At 41.5% G+C, this 25,000-nt stretch overlaps 1 protein-coding gene and 1 long non-coding RNA gene across 3 annotated transcripts in view; one reads left to right on the forward strand and one right to left on the reverse strand.

Annotated features, from left to right (window-relative positions):
• The window catches only part of LOC133635384 (uncharacterized), a 42,915-nt gene extending 27,187 nt beyond the window's left edge, over positions 1 to 15,728 (forward strand). Inside the window, exon 4 of the long non-coding RNA XR_009822056.1 lies at positions 15,644 to 15,728. This is a non-coding gene — a long non-coding RNA (uncharacterized LOC133635384). The remainder of the gene's footprint in view (positions 1 to 15,643) is intronic.
• bcar3 (BCAR3 adaptor protein, NSP family member) overlaps positions 1 to 25,000 on the reverse strand; it is a 270,158-nt gene that overhangs the window by 120,612 nt on the left and 124,546 nt on the right. For both annotated transcript variants that reach the window (XM_062028535.1, XM_062028536.1), the window contains one exon: positions 24,801 to 25,000. This exon is cut by the window's right edge and continues 46 nt beyond it. In XM_062028535.1, coding sequence (XP_061884519.1) covers positions 24,801 to 25,000 — 200 coding nt within the window. The remainder of the gene's footprint in view (positions 1 to 24,800) is intronic.

The following is a 25,000-nucleotide window of genomic DNA, read 5'->3' on the forward strand; positions in this document are numbered from 1 at the left end:
AAAAAATTAAACTCAGCAGCCAATATTGACAGTAAAAAGTCGTTCTTGCAATTGTTGGATATGACTTTAAACCATAACCAAGCATGCATCACTATGGCTCTTGGCTCAAAGTAGGTGTACTGTCACCACCTGTCACATCACACCCTGACTTATTTTGACTTCTTTGCAGTTTTCCTGTGTGTAGAGTTTTAGTTCTTGTCTTGTACTCCTATTTTGGTGGCTTTTTCTGTTTTTTTCTGTATTTTCCTGTAGCAGTTTCATGTCTTCCTTTGAGCGATATTTCCCGCATCTACTTTGTTTTAGCAATCAAGACTATTTCAGTTGTTTTTATCCTTCTTTCATATTCGGATGTACATTGTGGACGCCGTCTTTGCTCCACAGTAAGTCTTTGCTGTCGTCCAGCATTCTGTTTTTTGTTTACTTTGCAGCCAGTTCAGTTTTAGTTTCGATCTGCATAGCCTTCCCTAAGCTTCAATGCCTTTTCTTAGGGGCACTCACCTTTTGTTTATTTTTGGTTTAAGCATTAGACATCTTTTTACCTGCACCCTGCCTCCCGCTGTTTCCGACATCTACAAAGCAATTAGCTACCGGCTGCCACCTACTGATATGGAAGAGTATTACACGGTTACTCTGCCGAGCTCTAGACAGCACCGACACTCAACAACAACACATCATTTGCAGACTATAATTACTGTTTTTTTAATTTATTTATTTATTTATTTTTATTTTTTATTTTTCATTTTTATTTTTATTTTTATTTTTATTTTTATTTTTATTTTTATTTTTATTTTTATTTTTATTTTTTATTTTTATTTTTATTTTATTTTTTTAATGAATTTATTAATCAATCAACAAAACAATACACAACAATACCACAATAATGCAATCCAATTCCAAAACCAAACCCGTCCCAGCAACATTAAGAACAACAACAAACAGAGCAATTGCTCTCAATTACTCGTTTGCAAAAAATATTTTTTACCCAAATAGGTGAAATTAGATCATCTCCCACGGCACACCAGACTGTATCTCACGGCACACAAGCACACTAGTGTGCCGCAGCACAGTGGTTGAAAAACACTGCTTTAAACCATAACCAAGCATGCATCAATATAGCTCTTGTCTCAAAGTAGGTGTACTGTCACCACCTGTCACATCACCCCCTGACTTATTTTGACATTTTTGCTGTTTTCCTGTGTGTAGTGTTTTAGTTCTTGTCTTGTACTCCTATTTTGGTGGCTTTTTCTGTTTTTTTCTGTATTTTCCTGTAGCAGTTTCATGTCTTCCTTTGAGCGATATTTCCCGCATCTACTTTGTTTTAGCAATCAAGACTATTTCAGTTGTTTTTATCCTTCTTTCATATTCGGATGTACATTGTGGACGCCGTCTTTGCTCCACAGTAAGTCTTTGCTGTCGTCCAGCATTCTGTTTTTTGTTTACTTTGCAGCCAGTTCAGTTTTAGTTTCGATCTGCATAGCCTTCCCTAAGCTTCAATGCCTTTTCTTAGGGGCACTCACCTTTTGTTTATTTTTGGTTTAAGCATTAGACACCTTTTTACCTGCACCCTGCCTCCCGCTGTTTCCGACATCTACAAAGCAATTAGCTACCGGCTGCCACCTACTGATATGGAAGAGTATTACACGGTTACTCTGCCGAGCTCTAGACAGCACCGACACTCAACAACAACACATCATTTGCAGACTATAATTACTGTTTTTTTATTTATTTATTTATTTATTTTTATTTTTTATTTTTATTTTTATTTATTTATTTTTTTAAATTTTTATTTTTATTTTATTTTATTTTTTTAATGAATTTATTAATCAATCAACAAAACAATACACAACAATACCACAATAATGCAATCCAATTCCAAAACCAAACCCGTCCCAGCAACATTAAGAACAACAACAAACAGAGCAATTGCTCTCAATTACTCGTTTGCAAAAATATTTTTTACCCAAATAGGTGAAATTAGATCATCTCCCACGGCACACCAGACTGTATCTCACGGCACACTAGGGTGCCGCAGCACAGTGGTTGAAAAACACTGCTTTAAACCATAACCAAGCATGCATCAATATAGCTCTTGTCTCAAAGTAGGTGTACTGTCACCACCTGTCACATCACCCCCTGACTTATTTGGAGTTTTTTTTGCTGTTTTCCTGTGTGTAGTGTTTTAGTTCTTGTCTTGCGCTCCTATTTTTGTGGCTTTTTCTGTTTTTTTCTGTATTTTCCTGTAGCAGTTTCATGTCTTCCTTTGAGCGATATTTCCCGCATCTACTTTGTTTTAGCAATCAAGACTATTTCAGTTGTTTTTATCCTTCTTTCATATTCGGATGTACATTGTGGACGCCGTCTTTGCTCCACAGTAAGTCTTTGCTGTCGTCCAGCATTCTGTTTTTTGTTTACTTTGCAGCCAGTTCAGTTTTAGTTTCGATCTGCATAGCCTTCCCTAAGCTTCAATGCCTTTTCTTAGGGGAACTCACCTTTTGTTTATTTTTGGTTTAAGCATTAGACACCTTTTTACCTGCACCCTGCCTCCCGCTGTTTCCGACATCTACAAAGCAATTAGCTACCGGCTGCCACCTACTGATATGGAAGAGTATTACACGGTTACTCTGCCGAGCTCTAGACAGCACCGACACTCAACAACAACACATCATTTGCAGACTATAATTACTGTTTTTTTATTTTTTTATTTTTTTATTTTTATTTTTTTTATTTTTTATTTTTATTTTTATTTTTATTTTTATTTTTTATTTTATTTTATTTTTTTAATGAATTTATTAATCAATCAACAAAACAATACACAACAATACCACAATAATGCAATCCAATTCCAAAACCAAACCCGTCCCAGCAACATTAAGAACAACAACAAACAGAGCAATTGCTCTCAATTACTCGTTTGCAAAAAATATTTTTTACCCACATAGGTGAAATTAGATCATCTCCCACGGCACACCAGACTGTATCTCACGGCACACTAGTGTGCCGCAGCACAGTGGTTGAAAAACACTGCTTTAAACCATAACCAAGCATGCATCAATATAGCTCTTGTCTCAAAGTAGGTGTACTGTCACCACCTGTCACATCACCCCCTGACTTATTTTGACATTTTTGCTGTTTTCCTGTGTGTAGTGTTTTAGTTCTTGTCTTGCGCTCCTATTTTGGTGGCTTTTTCTCTTTTTTCGGTGTTTTCCTGTAGCAGTTTCATGTCTTCCTTTGAGCGATATTTCCCGCATCTACTTTGTTTTAGCAATCCAGAATATTTCAGTTGTCTTTATCCTTCTTTGTGTGGACATTGTTGATGGTCATGTCATATTCGGATGTACTTTGTGGACGCCATCTCTGCTCCACACGCTGTAAGTCTTTGCTGTCGTCCAGCATTGTCATGATCCGTGCGTCCGGATCACGTTTTTGTATTTTCTGTTAGTTTTGGACTCCTTTAGTTCATGTTTGTGACACCTCTGAGTTTGTTTTGGTTGCCATGGTTGCTCATTAAGTTCACCTGTCTCTGATTAGTGTTTGCCCGCTCACCTGCTACCCGAGCACTAATTAGAGGCATTATTTAAGCCTGCCTTTGCCAGTCAGTTGGTCTGGCGCCATTGTTTGCTTCATGCTCTCGTCACGTAAGTTTGTTTGTCTCCTAAGTTAGCTTCGAGTGCGATTGGCACGTGTTTTCTTTCGACTTGTTTTCTGTTCTTGGTGGTGCTTTGATTTTTGTCAAGAATAAACCATGCTCCTACCTGCAAGTCCTGTCTGGAGTGATCCGTTTGCATCCCGGGGGAACAAACCTCGCAGCAAGCTGCAACCCCGACGTGACAAGCATTCTGTTTTTTGTTTACTTTGCAGCCAGTTCAGTTTTAGTTTCGTTCTGCATAGCCTTCCCTAACTTTTGGGATGATACAATGACTCACAACTAGTTAAATGACACCTCTGTCATGGCCTAAAGGGGTCTGTGTCCATTTTACTGGCACTTAGCGACATTGAGGAGGGTGGCAGGAACCCTGCCACACCAAACACTACAAATGTGCTGACTTGTTTTACGGCGTGCGTCATTCCGACCTTACCATTCGTTAAAAAGACGGATGTTAATACGAACCCCTGCGTGCCGCCAGAAATCTAAAGGAAAAAGAATAACGTCTATGTGCGATTACTGCTATTACGGTAGAAGCTCCAAAACAACCAAAGAAATGAAAAGTTTTGTCTGGAGAGACAAAAATGGAAAAACCAGCGCTTACCCGGATAAAAGGACAGTCAGGATCAACATTGCCCCCGGCTTTCATATGGTGGCGTTCCTGCTGCACTAGTAACTGACTTTTGATGCTCAAATCAAAATGCTAATGCTAATGTTAGCTATCGGAAATTTGCGTGGTAGCAATGAATAGCCACTAGGTTGATAGTTCCACACTACTTTCTTAAAAATAACTTTCTTTGCTTCCGACCTGCATACGCCCCCGATACATTCTTGGTAGTAGCGTCATGTTTGTAGTGCAATCCAAGATCATTTCTTCATAGTTTCTGTTATTTAACATCAGCGTAGCCATTGGAGACGTAATATTTGTGTCAATATTACAGCGGACATGATGTCAGTTTGACGCTATATGTGCTAGTCATCTTGGGAAATGTGGTCTTCTTCTGGCAAAACACTAACACTGTGGTCTGTGACTGCATTGTCCCGAGTGTGACATTTGGTGGAGGAGGAATTATGTGGTGGGGTTGTTTTTCAGGAGTTGGGCTTGGCCCCTTAGTTCTAGTGAGAGGAACATTGAATGCTCCAGGATACCAAAACATTTTGGACAATTCCATGCTCCCAACCTTGTGGGAACAGTTTGTAGCGGGCCCCTTCCTCTTCCAACATGACTGTGCACCAGTGCACAAAGCAAGGTCCATGACAGAGTCTGGTGTGGATGAACTTGACTGGCCTGCACAGAGTCCTGACCTGAACCCGATTAGAACGGAGACTGAGAGCCAGGCTTTCTCGACCAACATCAGTGTGTGACCTCAATAATAATAATAATGGATTCGATTTTATATCGCGCTTTTCTATTATTAGATACTCAAAGCGCTCACAGAGAAGTGGGAACCCATCATTCATTTAATACCTGGTGGTGGTAAGCTACATTTGGGGTAGACTGACGGAAGCGAGGCTGCCAGTTTGCGCCAACGGCCCCTCCGACCACCACCTATCATTCATTCATCATTCATTCACCAGTGTGAGCGGCACCGGGGGCAAGGGTGAAGTGTCCTGCCCAAGGACACAACGGCAGCGATTTGGATGTCAAGAGGCGGGGAGCGAACCTGCAACCCTCAGGTTTCTGGCACGGCCGCTCTACCCGGTACGCCACGCCACAAGGTGCTCTTTTGGAAGAATGGTGGAACATTCCTATAAACACACTCTGCAACCTTGTGGACAGCCTTCCCAGACGAGTTGAAGCTGTAATAGCTGCAAAAGGTGGACCCACATCATATTGAGGCTTAAAAACCCTTCTTTTTAAAAAAGCCTTTTGCATACTAGTTCTAGATATTAGGCTGTTCTAGTTTTTATTTTTTTATTATCTTTTTAAAAAAAAAATTTTTAATACACTTTGAGGTTGTTTACTCAATGGAAAGTGCTTTTTACAAATACAATCTATTATTATTATGAGTGTTGATAGATCACATTGCACATGCTAAATATTCATGTTAGCATCTTCTCCTCCCAGTATTGTGGGTGTGTTGATGATCTGCATACATTTTGCAAATTAATGAAGGCAAAAATGGATTGCACGGCCTATTCTGCACACTTAACAGACGCAATACACTTTGCACACGCTTAGTAGATCAGCTTTGCGTGTGCTATCGAGTTTTAGTAAACACAAATCTTTGGTGAAACAGGCCCTTGGTCGACAAAGTGTAGCACACCTGCAGGAAGCCCACATTAAGAGGTAATTAGCTCAAAATTCTTTACTACTTGAACAGAGTTGTTGGTTAAAGTCCCTTAAGCCTACACTGGCGTTCCCACGGGAATATTAGCATAGATCAACGCTTAGCAAACCAAACGTTTCGCTCTAAGCCCTCTCAGTTTTAATACGGCTCCAAATATCGAGTGGGATTTCATTACGTAATCGAACAGAAGGCTCCTTTCATAACGGTCATTACTCATGGCGGGTGAGGGGTGAAGGGCTCGGGCAACTCCCTCAGTCATAGCTTCTATTCTTGGGCACAAAACTGTTCAAGTGTCCACCCCCCCCTTCTGAACGCACATGAATACTACACACCTTCATTGCACGTTTTACCAAAATAAGAGTGCATATGGATTGAACTAGAGCAGGAAATTTAGGATGCAGAATTAGTTATTACTCGCTTGCATACTTTAAATTAGTTAAAAAAGACATTTGGAAGCAAATGAAATTTTATTGTCAAAATGTCATTCAGCGTTTCTGGGTGTTGTTGATAAATGGCCTCCGCTTTGCATAGTAGAGTTTTAACTCGCACTTGCAGATGTAGCGACAAACTGTAGTTACTGACAGTGGTCTTTGAAGTGTTCCTGATCCCGTGTGGTGATATCCTTTACACACTGATGTCGCTTTTTGATGCAGTACCGCCTGAGGGATCGAAGGTCTGTTAAGGTCCACATTAATACTGCACACCTTTGTTCCACGTTTTACCTAGTGCAGGAAACTTAGGATGCGGATTTAGTTATTACTCGCTTGCATACTTTAAATTGGTTAAAAAAAGATTTGGAAGCAAATGTGATTTTATTGTCAGAATGTCATACAGCGTTTCCGGGTGTTGTTGATAAATGGCCTATGCTTTGCATAGTAGAGTTTTAACTCACACTTACAGGTGTAAAGACAAACTGTAGTTACTGACAGTGGTCTTTGAAGTGTTCCTGATCCCGCGTGGTGATATCCTTTACACACTGATGTCGCTTTTTGATGCAGTACCGCCTGAGGGATCGAAGGTCTGTTAAGGTCCACATTAATACTGCACACCTTTGTTCCACGTTGTACCTAGTGCAGGAAACTTAGGATGCTGATTTACTTATTACTCGCTTGCATACTTTAAATTAGTTAAAAAAAGATTTGGAAGCAAATGTGATTTTATTGTCAGAATGTCATACAGCGTTTCCGGGTGTTGTTGATAAATGGCCTATGCTTTGCTTAGTAGGGTTTTAACTCGCACTTACAGGTGTAAAGACAAACTGTAGTTACTGACAGTGGTCTTTGAAGTGTTCCTGATCCCGTGTGGTGATATCCTTTACACACTGATGTCGCTTTTTGATGCAGTACCGCCTGAGGGATCGAAGGTCTGTTAAGGTCCACATTAATACTGCACACCTTTGTTCCACGTTTTACCTAGTGCAGGAAACTTAGGATGCGGATTTAGTTATTACTCGCTTGCATACTTTAAATTGGTTAAAAAAAGATTTGGAAGCAAATGTGATTTTATTGTCAGAATGTCATACAGCGTTTCCGGGTGTTGTTGATAAATGGCCTATGCTTTGCATAGTAGAGTTTTAACTCGCACTTACAGGTGTAAAGACAAACTGTAGTTACTGACAGTGGTCTTTGAAGTGTTCCTGATCCCGTGTGGTGATATCCTTTACACACTGATGTCGCTTTTTGATGCAGTACCGCCTGAGGGATCGAAGGTCTGTTAAGGTCCACATTAATACTGCACACCTTTGTTCCACGTTTTACCTAGTGCAGGAAACTTAGGATGCGGATTTAGTTATTACTCGCTTGCATACTTTAAATTAGTTTAAAAAAAATTTGGAAGCAAATGTGATTTTATTGTCAGAATGTCATACAGCGTTTCCGGGTGTTGTTGATAAATGGCCTATGCTTTGCATAGTAGAGTTTTAACTCGCACTTACAGGTGTAAAGACAAACTGTAGTTACTGACAGTGGTCTTTGAAGTGTTCCTGATCCCGCGTGGTGATATCCTTTACACACTGATGTCGCTTTTTGATGCAGTACCGCCTGAGGGATCGAAGGTCTGTTAAGGTCCACATTAATACTGCACACCTTTGTTCCACGTTTTACCTAGTGCAGGAAACTTAGGATGCGGATTTAGTTATTACTCGCTTGCATACTTTAAATTAGTTAAAAAAAGAATCGGAAGCAAATGTGATTTTATTGTCAGAATGTCATACAGCGTTTCCGGGTGTTGTTGATAAATGGCCTATGCTTTGCATAGTAGAGTTTTAACTCGCACTTACAGGTGTAAAGACAAACTGTAGTTACTGACAGTGGTCTTTGAAGTGTTCCTGATCCCGCGTGGTGATATCCTTTACACACGGATGTCGCTTTTTGATGCAGTACCGCCTGAGGGATCGAAGGTCCGTTAAGGTCCACATTAATACTGCACACCTTTGTTCCACGTTTTACCTAGTGCAGGAAACTTAGGATGCGGATTTAGTTATTACTCGCTTGCATACTTTAAATTAGTTAAAAGAAGATTTGGAAGCAAATGTGATTTTATTGTCAGAATGTCATACAGCGTTTCCGGGTGTTGTTGATAAATGGCCTATGCTTTGCATAGTAGAGTTTTAACTCGCACTTACAGGTGTAAAGACAAACTGTAGTTACTGACAGTGGTCTTTGAAGTGTTCCTGATCCCGTGTGGTGATATCCTTTACACACTGATGTCGCTTTTTGATGCAGTACCGCCTGAGGGATCGAAGGTCTGTTAAGGTCCACATTAATACTGCACACCTTTGTTCCACGTTTTACCTAGTGCAGGAAACTTAGGATGCGGATTTAGTTATTACTCGCTTGCATACTTTGAATTAGTTAAAAAAAGATTTGGAAGCAAATGTGATTTTATTGTCAGAATGTCATACAGCGTTTCCGGGTGTTGTTGATAAATGGCCTATGCTTTGCATAGTAGAGTTTTAACTCGCACTTACAGGTGTAAAGACAAACTGTAGTTACTGACAGTGGTCTTTGAAGTGTTCCTGATCCCGTGTGGTGATATCCTTTACACACTGATGTCGCTTTTTGATGCAGTACCGCCTGAGGGATCGAAGGTCTGTTAAGGTCCACATTAATACTGCACACCTTTGTTCCACGTTTTACCTAGTGCAGGGAACTTAGGATGCGGATTTAGTTATTACTCGCTTGCATACTTTAAATTAGTTAAAAAAAGATTTGGAAGCAAATGTGATTTAATTGTCAGAATGTCATACAGCGTTTCCGGGTGTTGTTGATAAATGGCCTATGCTTTGCATAGTAGAGTTTTAACTCGCACTTACAGGTGTAAAGACAAACTGTAGTTACTGACAGTGGTCTTTGAAGTGTTCCTGATCCCGCGTGGTGATATCCTTTACACACGGATGTCGCTTTTTGATGCAGTACCGCCTGAGGGATCGAAGGTCCGTTAAGGTCCACATTAATACTGCACACCTTTGTTCCACGTTTTACCTAGTGCAGGAAACTTAGGATGCGGATTTAGTTATTACTCGCTTGCATACTTTAAATTAGTTAAAAGAAGATTTGGAAGCAAATGTGATTTTATTGTCAGAATGTCATACAGCGTTTCCGGGTGTTGTTGATAAATGGCCTATGCTTTGCATAGTAGAGTTTTAACTCGCACTTACAGGTGTAAAGACAAACTGTAGTTACTGACAGTGGTCTTTGAAGTGTTCCTGATCCCGTGTGGTGATATCCTTTACACACTGATGTCGCTTTTTGATGCAGTACCGCCTGAGGGATCGAAGGTCTGTTAAGGTCCACATTAATACTGCACACCTTTGTTCCACGTTTTACCTAGTGCAGGAAACTTAGGATGCGGATTTAGTTATTACTCGCTTGCATACTTTGAATTAGTTAAAAAAAGATTTGGAAGCAAATGTGATTTTATTGTCAGAATGTCATACAGCGTTTCCGGGTGTTGTTGATAAATGGCCTATGCTTTGCATAGTAGAGTTTTAACTCGCACTTACAGGTGTAAAGACAAACTGTAGTTACTGACAGTGGTCTTTGAAGTGTTCCTGATCCCGTGTGGTGATATCCTTTACACACTGATGTCGCTTTTTGATGCAGTACCGCCTGAGGGATCGAAGGTCTGTTAAGGTCCACATTAATACTGCACACCTTTGTTCCACGTTTTACCTAGTGCAGGGAACTTAGGATGCGGATTTAGTTATTACTCGCTTGCATACTTTAAATTAGTTAAAAAAAGATTTGGAAGCAAATGTGATTCAATTGTCAGAATGTCATACAGCGTTTCCGGGTGTTGTTGATAAATGGCCTATGCTTTGCATAGTAGAGTTTTAACTCGCACTTACAGGTGTAAAGACAAACTGTAGTTACTGACAGTGGTCTTTGAAGTGTTCCTGATCCCGCGTGGCGATATCCTTTACACACGGATGTCGCTTTTTGATGCAGTACCGCCTGAGGGATCGAAGGTCCGTTAAGGGGGGTGCAGGAGCCTTTATTTCCTTGAAAAAAGTGAATAAACAGCAAGCGCCTCTCTGTCTGTACGCGGACTATAAATGTTTGAGTTTGGAGGATAAGGATGTCTGAGAATGACGAGCATGACCTTGTTCTAAACTACAATCCAGCACGTGGGCAGCGTTGCAGTCGCAGGACCGCAGGGCACACTGATATAGTTCTACCCTGACTGCAGTGGACGTACCCAAACCTTGGCCACATGAACCGCCTCGTAACCCCCGCTCTTGGCCTCCAGTCCCAACCAGACAACACCCATGTCAACATTACCGGTGCTGAAAGTGCTGTGACCGATGGGGGTTTTCCCATCCCCCCCCCCCCTCCCCCCAGAGAGGTCAAAGGTCAAGCTGCAGCACCCCAGTCGTCAGGTGGTGGATAATCGCTGCCTTAATGAACGTATTGCTCAACTGAGCTCTGAGTGTGGAAAACTGAGCCGTGGCCTCATCCAGACTGGATAAACCAACCATTTGGTAACTTGGACTGGTTCTGCCAGTCTTGCTGAAACGGCGTCAGCCACATTTTTTTGCCTCGGCGGCCGCAGGACTGACCGGCTACACAAAAGGCAAGGGAGAAAAGGATGAGGAAAAAGAGAGAAAATGTGGGAAAAGCTGCAGTGGCCGCAGTCTTTTTCTGGCTTCTGTTGTTCTTTTTGCTTTCCCCGCATGACATTTAGCATCACCACATGTGGCTTTAGCATGGGAGTGCACCATATGAGGGTGCATGTGTGTGTGTGTGTTCTTGTATTTCTACCCTTCTTGAAACATCAACAAGGAAAAGTATCTTCTATATGAGGAGGTGTGAACAAGTGATGACATAAATCATGGTCCCAATACGGAAAACCATTGCATCTAATAGAGAATGTCTCATTTGCACCCCTGGTCAGCATATGAAATAACAAGTGTGTGTAAACATTTGAAGTGCTCCCCCTCTGGTCAACATATGAAATAACAAGTGTGTGTAAACATTTGAAGTGCTCCCCCTCTGGTCAACATATGAAATAACAAGTGTGTGTAAACATTTGAAGTGCTCCCCCTCTGGTCAACATATGAAATAACAAGTGTGTGTAAACATTTGAAGTGATCCCCCTCTGGTCAACATATGAAATAACAAGTGTGTGTAAACATTTGAAGTGCTCCCCCTCTGGTCAACATATGAAATAACAAGTGTGTGTAAAGATTTGAAGTGATCCCCCTCTGGTCAACATGTGAAATAACAAGTGTGTGTAAACATTTGAAGTGCTCCGCCTCTGGTCAACATATGAAATAACAAGTGTGTGTAAACATTTGAAGTGCTCCCCCTCTGGTCAACATATGAAATAACAAGTGTGTGTAAACATTTGAAGTGCTCCCCCTCTGGTCAACATATGAAATAACAAGTGTGTGTAAACATTTGAAGTGTTCCCCCTCTGGTCAACATATGAAATAACAAGTGTGTGTAAAAATTTAAAGTGACCCCCCTCCGGCCAACATATGTAATATGTGTGTGTAAGAAATTGAAATGCGCCCATTTCGGCCTAAATTAATTTTAAAAAAAATAAAATGAAAAAAATGTATATAAAGATTTACTGTAATAACTTGAAGTAAATAATGAAGATTAAAAAACGATTACAAAAAATAAATAAATTAAATAAAAGCAGTCTTTTTCTCACAATGTGTCGCCTTTTTTTTTTTTATAAAATTGGGAACAATTTTTCATATTCTTTCTGTTTCTGTAATATTGCAATATTTTCTCGTCAAATTATTACTTTTTATTGCAAAATGATCACATTTGTCATATAAAATTCTGACTTTTGTCACAATATTGCCAATTTTTTTGTCCTTGTAAAATAGTGATATATGTTTTTAGTAAAATTATGACTTTTGTCACAGTTTTCCAAGTAAAATTCATATTATTATTATAATATTGCCAAAATGTTAAAGTTTTCTTATAAAATTGTGACTTTTGTCGAGTAAAATTACCACTCTTTTCATAAAATTGCCAACATTTTGAGCTTTCCTTCTAAAATTGCGACGGTTATTGAGTAAAATTTCAACTTTTATCATAATACTGCACAAATGTTCAGTTGTTCTTGTAACATTTTGACTTGCGTTGAGTAAAATGATGAATTTTATTATAATACTGCCAAAATTCTAAGTTTTTCTTGTGAAATTGTGACCTTTTTCTTGTGAAATTCCAACTCATTTTTCACAACAAGCTTGTTTATATTTGCGTAGTACGTATATATTATTCATGTTGTAAATACACATCTTTATATATCTAGAAAGGGTGGTCCTAAAGAGGTAGGCATTTTTCGGAGGTCTCAAGAAGGTGACAAATACAAGAGTGGGTGTGTTCTTGTATTTCTACCCTTCTTGACACATCAACAAGGAAAAGTAGCTTCCATATGAGGAGGTGTGAACAAGTGATGACATAAATCATGGTCCCAATATGGAAAAAAACATTGCATCTAATAGAGAATGTCTCATTTGCACCCCTGGTGGTGAAATCTATCAAAATGAGGGTGGTCCTAAAAAGGAGGGATTTTTCAAATTGACTGTGTGTCGCTTTTAAAAGTGCTCCCCCTCTGGTCAACATATGAAATAACAAGTGTGTGTGTAAGAAATTAAAATGCACCCCCTTTGGCCAAAATTAATTTTAAATAAATAAATAAATGTGTTTATAGAGACATACTGTAATAATAATAATGTAATAATGAAGATTAAAAAACAATTACCAACAAAAAATTCAACAAAACAAAATTAACTAAAAGCAGTCTTTTTCTCAAAATGTGTCGCCTTTTTTTTCATATAAAATAGGGAACAATTTCTCAAAGTCTTTCTGTTTCTCGTAAAATTATTACTTTTTTATGTAAAATTATTACTTTTTTATGTAAAATTATTACTTTTTTTTATGTAAAATTATTACTTTTTAATGCAAAATGGTGACATGTGTCATATAAAATTCTCACTTGTATCACAGTATTGCCATTTTTTTTTTTGTTCTTGTAAAATAGTGACATTTATTGAGTAAAATTATGACTTTTTTTCATAATTTTGCCAAGTAAAATTCCGATTATTATTGTAATTTTGCCAAAATGTTAAAAGTTTTCTTATAAAATTGTGACTTTTGTCGAGTAAAATCACGCTTCTTTTCATAAAATTGCCAAGATTTTAAGCATTTCTTGTAAAACTGCGACTGTTATTGAGTAAAATTCCAACTTTTATTATAATACCGCCAAAATTCGAAGTTTTTCTTGTGAAATTGTGACCTTTTTCTTGTGAAATTCCAACTTTTTTATACTTGCATAGTATGTATTTATTATTAATGTTGTAAATACAAATCTTTATATATCTAGAAAGGCTGGTCCTAAATAGGTAGGCATTTTTCACAGGTCTCAAGAAGGTAAGAAATACAAGAGTGTGTGTGTGTGTGTGTGTGTGTGTGTGTGTGTGTGTGTGTGTGTGTGTGTGTGTGTGTGTGTGTGTGTGTGTGTGTGTGTGGCAATGCAGAGATGAGACATGTGTGCAGTGCTAGTAGATAACCAACAGAGGACAGTGTGGAACAAGTACAGTAGCTATGAACTGCAACATGCAGTATTTAAAGAAGGCTTCCTCATTTTGGAGCAATATTTTATGCATATTTTGGGCATTTTGCACATACTTTCGAAAATAATACTTAATTTTGATTTGAATAGAAAAAAAACCGGACATTTGACAAGCGTAACAATGTTGATGAGGAAAACAAGCTGCACGGCTCAGCTGTCGTCCTCCTTCTTTTCCTCACTTGGTGGTCTGCTGAGGCCATTAGAAAGACAAGCTGGCCAATCAGGAGCTGGAGCAAGTTGAGGTCAGGGGTCTGAGGTCAGCCGACTGGGTGAGCAATGGAAAGTCAAGACGGACTGGCCAGTGGTTGCATACCAATGACGTGCACTCCCTTATCTTTTTATAGAAGACTCATTAGTGTCAAGTCCTGCTTCAAATCAACACGTCAGATGGAATGAATCAACATAGCGAGCATCTGCAAAGACTCACGTTTTTATTATAATATAATATAACATTCTACTTATTACTGTGAACATTGTGTTTTAAAACAAATACTAGAGATGTCCTATAATGGCTTTTTTTGCAGATATCCTGATATTGTCCATCTCTTAATTACCGATACCGATATCAACCGATACCGATATATACAGTCGTGGAATTAACACATTATTATGCCTAATTTTGTTGTGATGCCCCGCTGGATGCATTAAACAATGTAACAAGGTTTTCCAAAATAAATCAACTCCATCCATCTTCTTCCGCTTATCCAAGGTCGGGTCGCGGGGGCAGCAGCCTAAGCAGGGAAGCCCAGACTTCCCTCTGCCCAGCCACTTCGTCCAGCTCCTCCCGGGGGATCCCGAGGCGTTCCCAGGCCAGCCGGGAGACAGTCTTCCCAACGTGTCCTGGGTCTTCCCCGTGGCCTCCTACCGGTTGGACGTACCCTAAACACCTCCCTAGGGAGGCATTCGGGTGGCATCCTGACCAGATGCCCGAACCAATCAACTCATAAATCAACACAAGTTTTTGAAAAAAATTATATATCGTAGCGTCCCGGAAGAGTTAGTGCTGCAAGGGGTTCTGGGTATTTGTTCTGTTGTGTTTATGTTGTGTTACGGTGCGGATGTTCTCCCGAAATGTGTTTGTCATTCTTGTTTGGTGTGGGTTTTAACAGTGTGGCGCATATTTGTAACAGTGTGGAAGTTGTTTATACGGTCACCCTCAGTGTGACCTGTATGGCTGTTGACCAAGTATGCCTTGCATTCACTTGTGTGTGTGAAAAGCCGTAGATATTATGTGATTGGGCCTGCACACAAAGGCAGTGCCTTTAAGGTTTATTGGCGCTCTGTACTTCTCCTTATGTCCGTGTACCACTCCGTACAGCGGCGTTTTAAAAAGTCATAAATTGTACTTTTTGAAACCGATATCACATTTTAAAGCATTTATCGGCCTATAATATCGGCAGTCCGATATTATCGGACATCGCTACTTTATTTCTATAGGCCCTTTATAACACTAAACACCTTTTTATTTCCTTACCTAGGGAAATATTCCATTTATAAATATTCCCTATGTGTCCTAAGCATAAACGTTGTGTTCAATGACATCTGAAGTGTTTTCCCCGATGAGATTTATGCACCACAACAATGTATTCATCCACATTTATCTTATCCTTCACAGAGACAGCAGACAAATTGCACCACACCCAGAAAGGATCAGTCTGCACTGAAGCACAGGTGAGGAGAACCGTGCAACCACCTGTACCTGGACTAATTGTCCCGCTATATGTCATATCAGATCATCAAATAAATCCAGAGTGGCGGTAAAGAAATGGAGCCCGCATACAAAAAGAGTTCAGAGTAATCTGTGATCTGTCCTGCCACACCCTGACCTACAAAGGTATACCCAAATGCTGGGGGCTACACACACAAACACACAGCTGGCTACATCAGATACAGTCGGCTGTAATTCTACACTCGCCAGACAGAAAGATGGAGGTCGTGATGACGGATGAGGAGCGCGTTTTTTGTGTGGCTCCCGTCTGATGTTGAACTAACAGCGGCACCCCTTCAGGCTTCTCTCTTTACGGGCTAATCTGAGAGGGAACGACCGACTCCTCCAGAGTTTAAAATTCGGACAGTGTATTCAACTGTGCTGTAAGGGGGCTAGGGAGACCTTCTCTGCTGCCCTAGCATAAACCACGATCATAAAATAATAAAAGTTACTTTTATTTTGTATTTACTTTTTTCTTCAGTAATGCGGACGCTGTATCGATCGGTTGTGGTGAAGAAGGAGCTGAGCCGGAAGGCAAAGCTCTCAATTTACCGCTCGATCTACGTTCCCATCCTCACCTATGGTCATGAGCTTTGGGTTGTGACCGAAAAGTCAAGATCACGGGTACAAGCGGCCGAAATGAGTTTCACAACTTTTATGGACAGAATTTCTAGGCGCAGTCAGGGGCGTTGAGGGGATCCGGTTTGGTGGATGCAGGATTAGGTCTCTGCTTTTTGCAGATGATGTGGTCCTGATGGCTTCATCTGGCCAGGATCTTCAGCTCTCACTGGATCGGTTTGCAGCCGAGTGCCAAGCGACTGGGATGGGAATCAGCACCTCCGAGTCCAAGTCCATGGTTCTCGCCTGGAAAAGGGTGGAGTGCCATCTCCGGGTTGGGGAGGAGATCTTGCCCCAAGTGGAGGAGTTCAAGTACCTCGGAGTCTTGTTCACGAGTGAGGGAAGAGTGGATCGTGAGATCGACAGGAGGATCGGTGCGGTGTCTTCAGTAATGCGGACGCTGTATCGATCCGTTGTGATGAAGAAGGAGCTGAGCCGGTCGATCTACGTTCCCATCCTCACCTATGGTCATGAGCTTTGGGTTGTGACCGAAAAGACAAGATCACGGGTACAAGCGGCCGAAATGAGTTTCATAACTTTTATGGACAGAATTTCTAGGCGCAGTCAGGGGCGTTGAGGGGATCCGGTTTGGTGGATGCAGGATTACGTCTCTGCTTTTTGCAGATGATGTGGTCCTGATGGCTTCATCTGGCCAGGATCTTCAGCTCTCACTGGATCGGTTTGCAGCCGAGTGCCAAGCGACTGGGATGAGAATCAGCACCTCCAAGTCCAAGTCTATGGTTCTCGCCTGGAAAAGGGTGGAGTGCCATCTCCGGGTTGGGGAGGAGATCTTGCCCCAAGTGGAGGAGTTCAAGTACCTCATAGTCTAGTTCACGAGTAAGGGAAGAGTGGACCGTGAGATCGACAGGAGGATCGGTGCGGTGTCTTCAGTAATGCGGACGCTGTATCGATCCGTTCTGGGGAAGAAGGAGCTGAGCCGGAAGGCAAAGCTCTCAATTTATCGTTCTATCTACGTTCCCATCCTGACCTATGGTCATGAGCTTTGGGTTACGACCGAAATGAATTTCTTCTGCCGGGTGGCGGGGCTCTCCCTTAGAGATAGGGTGAGAAGCTCTGTCATCCGGGAGGAGCTCAAAGTAAAGCCGCTGCTCTTCCACATTGAGAGGAGCCAGTTGAGGTGGTTTGGGCACCTGGTCAGGATGCCAGCCGAACGCCTCCCTAGGGAGGTGTTTCGGGCACGTCCGACCGGTTTATCATATTCTTTTCCTGTCATATTAGGCTCCGGTGTTGCTGTTTTTGAAGTTATAGCTTTTATCTAATCAGAATTCAGCGAGCTTGTTGCCAGCGCTGTATGAATTCTGCTGGAGGCCTTCTGAACCAACATTAGCGGCGGCTGTGCAGTGTAAACAAACAAAGGGCGTTCAGTTAACAGACAGTCGCGACCAGATCACGAGTTGTTGACGGTAGCCCATCAAGGTAGCCTTACGTTGAACGGGACTGTGATCGGATACTCACTGGTCACTCCCAAGTATCCATCTCGTAAATTGTGATATACGAAAGCAGAAAGTGGCATCGGGGCTATACCCGGACAGCGGAGAAATCAGTGGTACTCACTTTTTTTTAACCAACCAAGAAGCAGAGCACAATGTTGATTAGGTGGCAGATATATATTTGCGAGGGCATTTTCAAGAAGGATATTTAAAGAGAGACTAGATCCCCAGAAACAAGTTAAGCTGTCCTGGCGGTGAAAATGGTTTGCCTGCCACTTCCACTCAAATCAACCAACTACGAGTGGTACCAATGGCTTGTACGGCATCAAATGGCCGTTACAAATTCAATCAATCAATCAATCAATGTTTATTTATATAGCCCTAAATCACAAGTGTCTCAAAGGGCTGTACAAGCCACAACGACATCCTCGGTACAGAGCCCACATACGGGCAAGGAAAAACTCACCCCAGTGGGACGTCGGTGAATGACTATGAGAAACCTTGGAGAGGACCGCATATGTGGGTAACCCCCCCCCCCCCCTCTAGGGGAGACCGAAAGCAACGGATGTCGAGTGGGTCTGACATAACATTGTGAAAGTCCAGTCCACAGTGGATCCAACACATCAGCGGGAGTCCAGTCCACAGCGGGGCCAACAGGAAACCATCCCGAGCGGAGATGGGTCAGCAGCGCAGAGATGTCCCCAACCGATGCACAGGCTAGTGGTCCACCCGGGGTCCCGACTCTGGACAGCCAGCACTTCATCCATGGCCACCGGACCTATGCAACTCCCCCTCGCAAGGGACAGGGGAGAAGAGGAGAGAAGAAAAGAAACGGCAGATCAACTGGTCTAAAAAAGGGGGGTCTATTTAAAGGCTAGATTATACAAATGAGTTTTAAGATGAGACTTAAATGCTTCTACTGAGGTAGCATCTCTAACTGTTACCGGGAGGGCATTCCAGAGTACTGGAGCTCGAATAGAAAACGCTCTATAGCCCGCAGACTTTTTTTTGGCTCTGGGAATCACTAATAAGCCGGAGTTCTTTGAACGCAGATTTCTTGCCGGGACATATGGTACAATACAATCGGTGAGATAGGCTGGAGCTAAACCGTGTAGTATTTTATACGTAAGTAGTAAAACCTTAAAGTCGCATCTTAAGTGCACAGGAAGCCAGTGCAAGTGAGCCAGTATAGGCGTAATATGATCAAACTTTCTTGTTTTTGTCAGAAGCCTTGCAGCCGCATTTTGTACCAACTGTAATCTTTTTCTAAATTGTGAGATCAAATATATTTTTTCACATTCAATATGTTTTTTTTAGAATTATTTTAGTTTTGACAGTACCGGGTCCGATGCGGGTTTATTGATTTTTAAATGCGCCAAAAAATAGCCCGTTTTGTACACTAGTGACAAATTGAGGTGATTCTATGCCCAGTAAGTCGCAAGTGTGTTTCTGTACAGTGTTTTTCAAGCACATGGCGATCATAAATTATTGTATTTTGAGTGGTATTCATTGGAGTCGGACTAAGTAGGACATCACTGAAGGCCTAGGTGGGAAATGCACAGGCCGCCACTGTATTCAACAGTACAGTAGGGACGCTAAGGCAGGCTGACATGCTCAGCTCTCAGCTTCAATAAAAAACTTGCTCCACAAGGAAAAAAAGCAAACAGAAAAACATCACCATTTCACCGGCAGGACAGCTTCACTAGTTTCCGGGGTCGGCCGACTTCGTTTCACAAGATCTAGTTTCTCTTTAAATATCATTATTGAAAATGCTTTTGCAAATATATATCTGCCACCTAATCAACATTTTGCTCCGCTTCTTTGTTGGTTAAAAAAGTGAGTACCGCTGATTTCTCCGCTGTCCGGGTATGGCTCCGGTGCCACTTTCTGCTTTCGTAAATCACAACTTGTGATTGGATACTTTGAAGTGACAAGTGAGTATCCAATCACAGTCACATTCCACGTAAGGCTACCTCGATGGGCTACTGTCAACAACTTGTGATCTGATCGGTCATCACAACTGTCTGTTAACTGAATGTCCTCCGTTCGTTAAACTGCGCAGCCGCCGCTAATGTTGGTTCAGAAGCAATTCTGCGGGCTATAGAGCGTTTTCTATTCGGGCTCCAGTACTATGGAATGCCCTCCCGGTAACAGTTAGAGATGCTACCTCAGTAGAAGCATTTAAGTCCCATATTAAAACTCATTTGTATACTCTAGCCTTTAAATAGACCCCCTTTTTAGACCAGTTGATCTGCCGTTTCTTTTCTTTTCTCCTCTGCCCCCCTCTCCCTTGTGGAGGGGGGACACAGGTCCGGTGGCCATGGATGAAGTGCTGGCTGTCCAGAGTCGGGACCCGGGGTGGACCGCTCGCCTGTGCATCGGTTAGGGACATCTCTGCGCTGCTGACCTGTCTCCGCTCGGGATGGTCTCCTGCTGGCCCCACTATTGACTGGACTCTCACTATTTGTCACGTCGTGGACTGTGGGGGGTTTGTTTTCCCGAGATGCAAGAGAAACTGGACCGGACGTGGCGTGAAGGTAAGGACATGATTTATTAAACACTAACAAAGGAACAAACAAAAAGCGCGCACAAGGCGGAAATGCAAACTTGACTATGAAACAAAAACTTGCACAAAGGCAAAACTATGGACAAGAAACAAAAACACTTACTGTGACACGAATACACAAAACTCACGTGGCAAGAAACGAGCAGCATGAACTATGGCAGCATGACAACGGCATGAGCAGAGTGGACAGAAGTAATGTCGCCAGACCGACTGCCTGGCAACTACAAGCTTAAATAATACAGACATGATTAGTGACAGGTGCGTGAGTCCAAATGTGCAACAGGTGAAACTAATGGTTGTCATGGAAACAAAACAATGGAGTGAAAACGGGAACCAAAAAGAGTCCAAAAACCAAACATGACATATCTAAACAAAACATGATCACAGACATGACACAATTATGTTAGATCCACTATGGACTGGACTCTCACTATTATGTTAGATCCACTATGGACTGGACTCTCACTATTATGTTAGATCCACTATGGACTGGACTCTCACACTATTATGTTAGATCCACTATGGACTGGACTCTCACACTATTATGTTAGATCCATTATGGACTGGAATTTCACAATATTATTTTAGATCCACTACGGACTGGACTCACACTATTATGTTAGATCCATTATGAACTGGACTCTCACTATTATGTTAGATCCACTATGGACTGGACTCTCTCACTATTATGTTAGATCCACTATGGACTGGACTCTCACTATTATGTTAGATCCACTATGGACTGGACTCTCACTATTATGTTAGATCCACTATGGACTGTACTCTCACAATATTATATTAGATCCATTATGGACTGGACTCTCACACTATCATATTAGATCCACTATGGACTGGAATTTCACAATATGATGTTAGATCCACTACGGACTGGACTCACACTATTATGCTAGATCCACTATGGACTGGACTCTCACACTATTATGTTGGATCCACTATGGACTGGACTCTCACACTATTATGTTGGATCCACTATGGACTGGACTCTCACTATTATGTTAGATCCACTATGGACTGGACTCTCACACTATTATGTTGGATCCACTATGGACTGGACTCTCACTATTATGTTAGATCCACTATGGACTGGACTCTCACACTATATAGCTCGGTTGGTAGAGCGGCCGTGCCAGCAACTTGAGGGTTGCAGGTTCGATCCCCGCTTCCGCCATCCTAGTCACTGCCGTTGTGTCCTTGGGCAAGACACTTTACCCACCTGCTCCCAGTGCCACCCACACTGGTTTGAATGTAACTTAGATATTGGGTTTCACTATGTAAAGCGCTTTGAGTTACTTGAGAAAAAGCGCTATATAAATGTAATTCACTTCACTTCACTATTATGTTGGATCCACTATGGACTGGACTCTCACTATTATGTTAGATTCACTATGGAATGGACTCTCACTATTATGTTAGATCCACTATGGACTGGACTCTCACACTATTATGTTAGATCCATTATGGACTGGAATTTCACAATATTATTTTAGATCCACTACGGACTGGACTCACACTATTATGTTAGATCCACTATGGACTGAACTCTCACTATTATGTTAGATCCACTATGGACTGGACTCTCTCACTATTATGTTAGATCCACTATGGACTGGACTCTCACTATTATGTTAGATCCACTATGGACTGGACTCACACTATTATGTTAGATCCACTATGGACTGGACTCTCACTATTATGTTAGATCCACTATGGACTGGACTCTCACTATTATGTTAGATCCACTATGGACTGGACTCTCACTATTATGTTAGATCCACTATGGACTGGACTCTCACACTATTATGTTAGATCCATTATGGACTGGAATTTCACAATATTATTTTAGATCCACTACGGACTGGACTCACACTATTATGTTAGATCCATTATGGACTGGACTCTCACTATTATGTTAGATCCACTATGGACTGGACTCTCTCACTATTATGTTAGATCCACTATGGACTGGACTCTCACACTATTATGTTAGATCCACTATGGACTGGACTCTCACTATAATGTTAGATCCACTATGGACTGGACTCTCACAATATTATGTTAGATCCACTATGGACTGGACTCTCACACTATTATATTAGATCCACTATGGACTGGAATTTCACAATATGATGTTAGATCCACTACGGACTGGACTCACACTATTATGCTAGATCCACTATGGACTGGACTCTCACACTATTATGTTGGATCCACTATGGACCGGACTCTCACTATTATGTTAGATCCACTATGGACTGGACTCTCACTATTATGTTAGATCCACTATGGACTGGACTCTCACAATATTATGTTAGATCCACTATGGACTGGACTCTCACAATATTATGTTAGATCCACTATGGACTGGACTCTCACACTATATAGCTCGGTTGGTAGAGCGGCCGTGCCAGCAACTTGAGGGTTGCAGGTTCGATCCCCGCTTCCGCCATCCTAGTCACTGCCGTTGTGTCCTTGGGCAAGACACTTTACCCACCTGCTCCCAGTGCCACCCACACTGGTTTGAATGTAACTTAGATATTGGGTTTCACTATGTAAAGCGCTTTGAGTTACTTGAGAAAAAGCGCTATATAAATGTAATTCACTTCACTTCACTATTATGTTGGATCCACTATGGACTGGACTCTCACTATTATGTTAGATCCACTATGGACTGGACTCTCACACTATTATGTTAGATCCATTATGGACTGGAATTTCACAATATTATTTTAGATCCACTACGGACTGGACTCACACTATTATGTTAGATCCACTATGGACTGAACTCTCACTATTATGTTAGATCCACTATGGACTGGACTCTCTCACTATTATGTTAGATCCACTATGGACTGGACTCTCACTATTATGTTAGATCCACTATGGACTGGACTCACACTATTATGTTAGATCCACTATGGACTGGACTCTCACTATTATGTTAGATCCACTATGGACTGGACTCTCACTATTATGTTAGATCCACTATGGACTGGACTCTCACTATTATGTTAGATCCACTATGGACTGGACTCTCACACTATTATGTTAGATCCATTATGGACTGGAATTTCACAATATTATTTTAGATCCACTACGGACTGGACTCACACTATTATGTTAGATCCATTATGGACTGGACTCTCACTATTATGTTAGATCCACTATGGACTGGACTCTCTCACTATTATGTTAGATCCACTATGGACTGGACTCTCACACTATTATGTTAGATCCACTATGGACTGGACTCTCACTATAATGTTAGATCCACTATGGACTGGACTCTCACAATATTATGTTAGATCCACTATGGACTGGACTCTCACACTATTATATTAGATCCACTATGGACTGGAATTTCACAATATGATGTTAGATCCACTACGGACTGGACTCACACTATTATGCTAGATCCACTATGGACTGGACTCTCACACTATTATGTTGGATCCACTATGGACTGGACTCTCACTATTATGTTAGATCCACTATGGACTGGACTCTCACTATTATGTTAGATCCACTATGGACTGGACTCTCACAATATTATGTTAGATCCACTATGGACTGGACTCTCACACTATTATATTAGATCCACTATGGACTGGAATTTCACAATATGATGTTAGATCCACTACGGACTGGACTCACACTATTATGCTAGATCCACTATGGACTGGACTCTCACACTATTATGTTGGATCCACTATGGACTGGACTCTTACTATTATGTTAGATCCACTATGGACTGGACTCTCTCACTATTATTTTAGATCCATTATGGACTGGACTTTCACAATATTATGTTAGATCCACTATGGACTGGACTCTCACTATTATGTTAGATACACTAGGGATTGGACTCTCTCACTATTATTTTAGATCCATTATGGACTGGACTTTCACAATATTATGTCAGACCCACTCGACGTCCATTGCTTTCGGTCTCCCCTAGAGGGGGTGGGGGGGTTACCCACATATGCGGTCCTCTCCAAGGTTTCTCATAGTCATTCACATCGACGTCCCATTGAGGTTGTGAGTTTTTCCTTGCCCTTATGTGGGCTCTGTACCGAGGATGTCGTTGTGACTTGTGCAGCCCTTTGAGACACTCGTGATTTAGGGCTATATAAATAAACATTGAATTCGGCAGAATTCACGCAGCGCCGGCAATAAGCCAGCTGAATTCTGATTGGATAAAAGCTCTAACATGAAAACAGCAGCACTGGACATGAAGAGAATATGATGAATACTTTTATATATGTATGGAAAGTCAATAAAAAATTAAATTTTGTCAATTTATGATGATGATTTACGTAAGGCCAGCAGAGAAGGCCTTGCTGGCCCTGACGGCACACCACCGGTATTTAGTAGTGAATGAAGTTCATCAGTACTTAATGGCCTTCCTTACCCGTAACTGTGGAAGTCATCAATGATATTTTGGACCAGTGGTGAAGGTATATGCTGGTGGACACGTGTCGCTACCAATGTTGAGCTCCCGCCAAGTACTTGCTGAGTGTGATTGGCTCTGGGGTCCCAGGTGTAGGTCGCAGGGCCAAGGGTGGGCCCGCCTCTCTTGCGTCTTGGAAGAGTTCCATGGATGGAAATGTG

The sequence above is a fragment of the Entelurus aequoreus genome, linkage group LG19, assembly GCF_033978785.1.
Source record: "Entelurus aequoreus isolate RoL-2023_Sb linkage group LG19, RoL_Eaeq_v1.1, whole genome shotgun sequence".
Classification (NCBI taxonomy): domain Eukaryota; kingdom Metazoa; phylum Chordata; class Actinopteri; order Syngnathiformes; family Syngnathidae; genus Entelurus; species Entelurus aequoreus.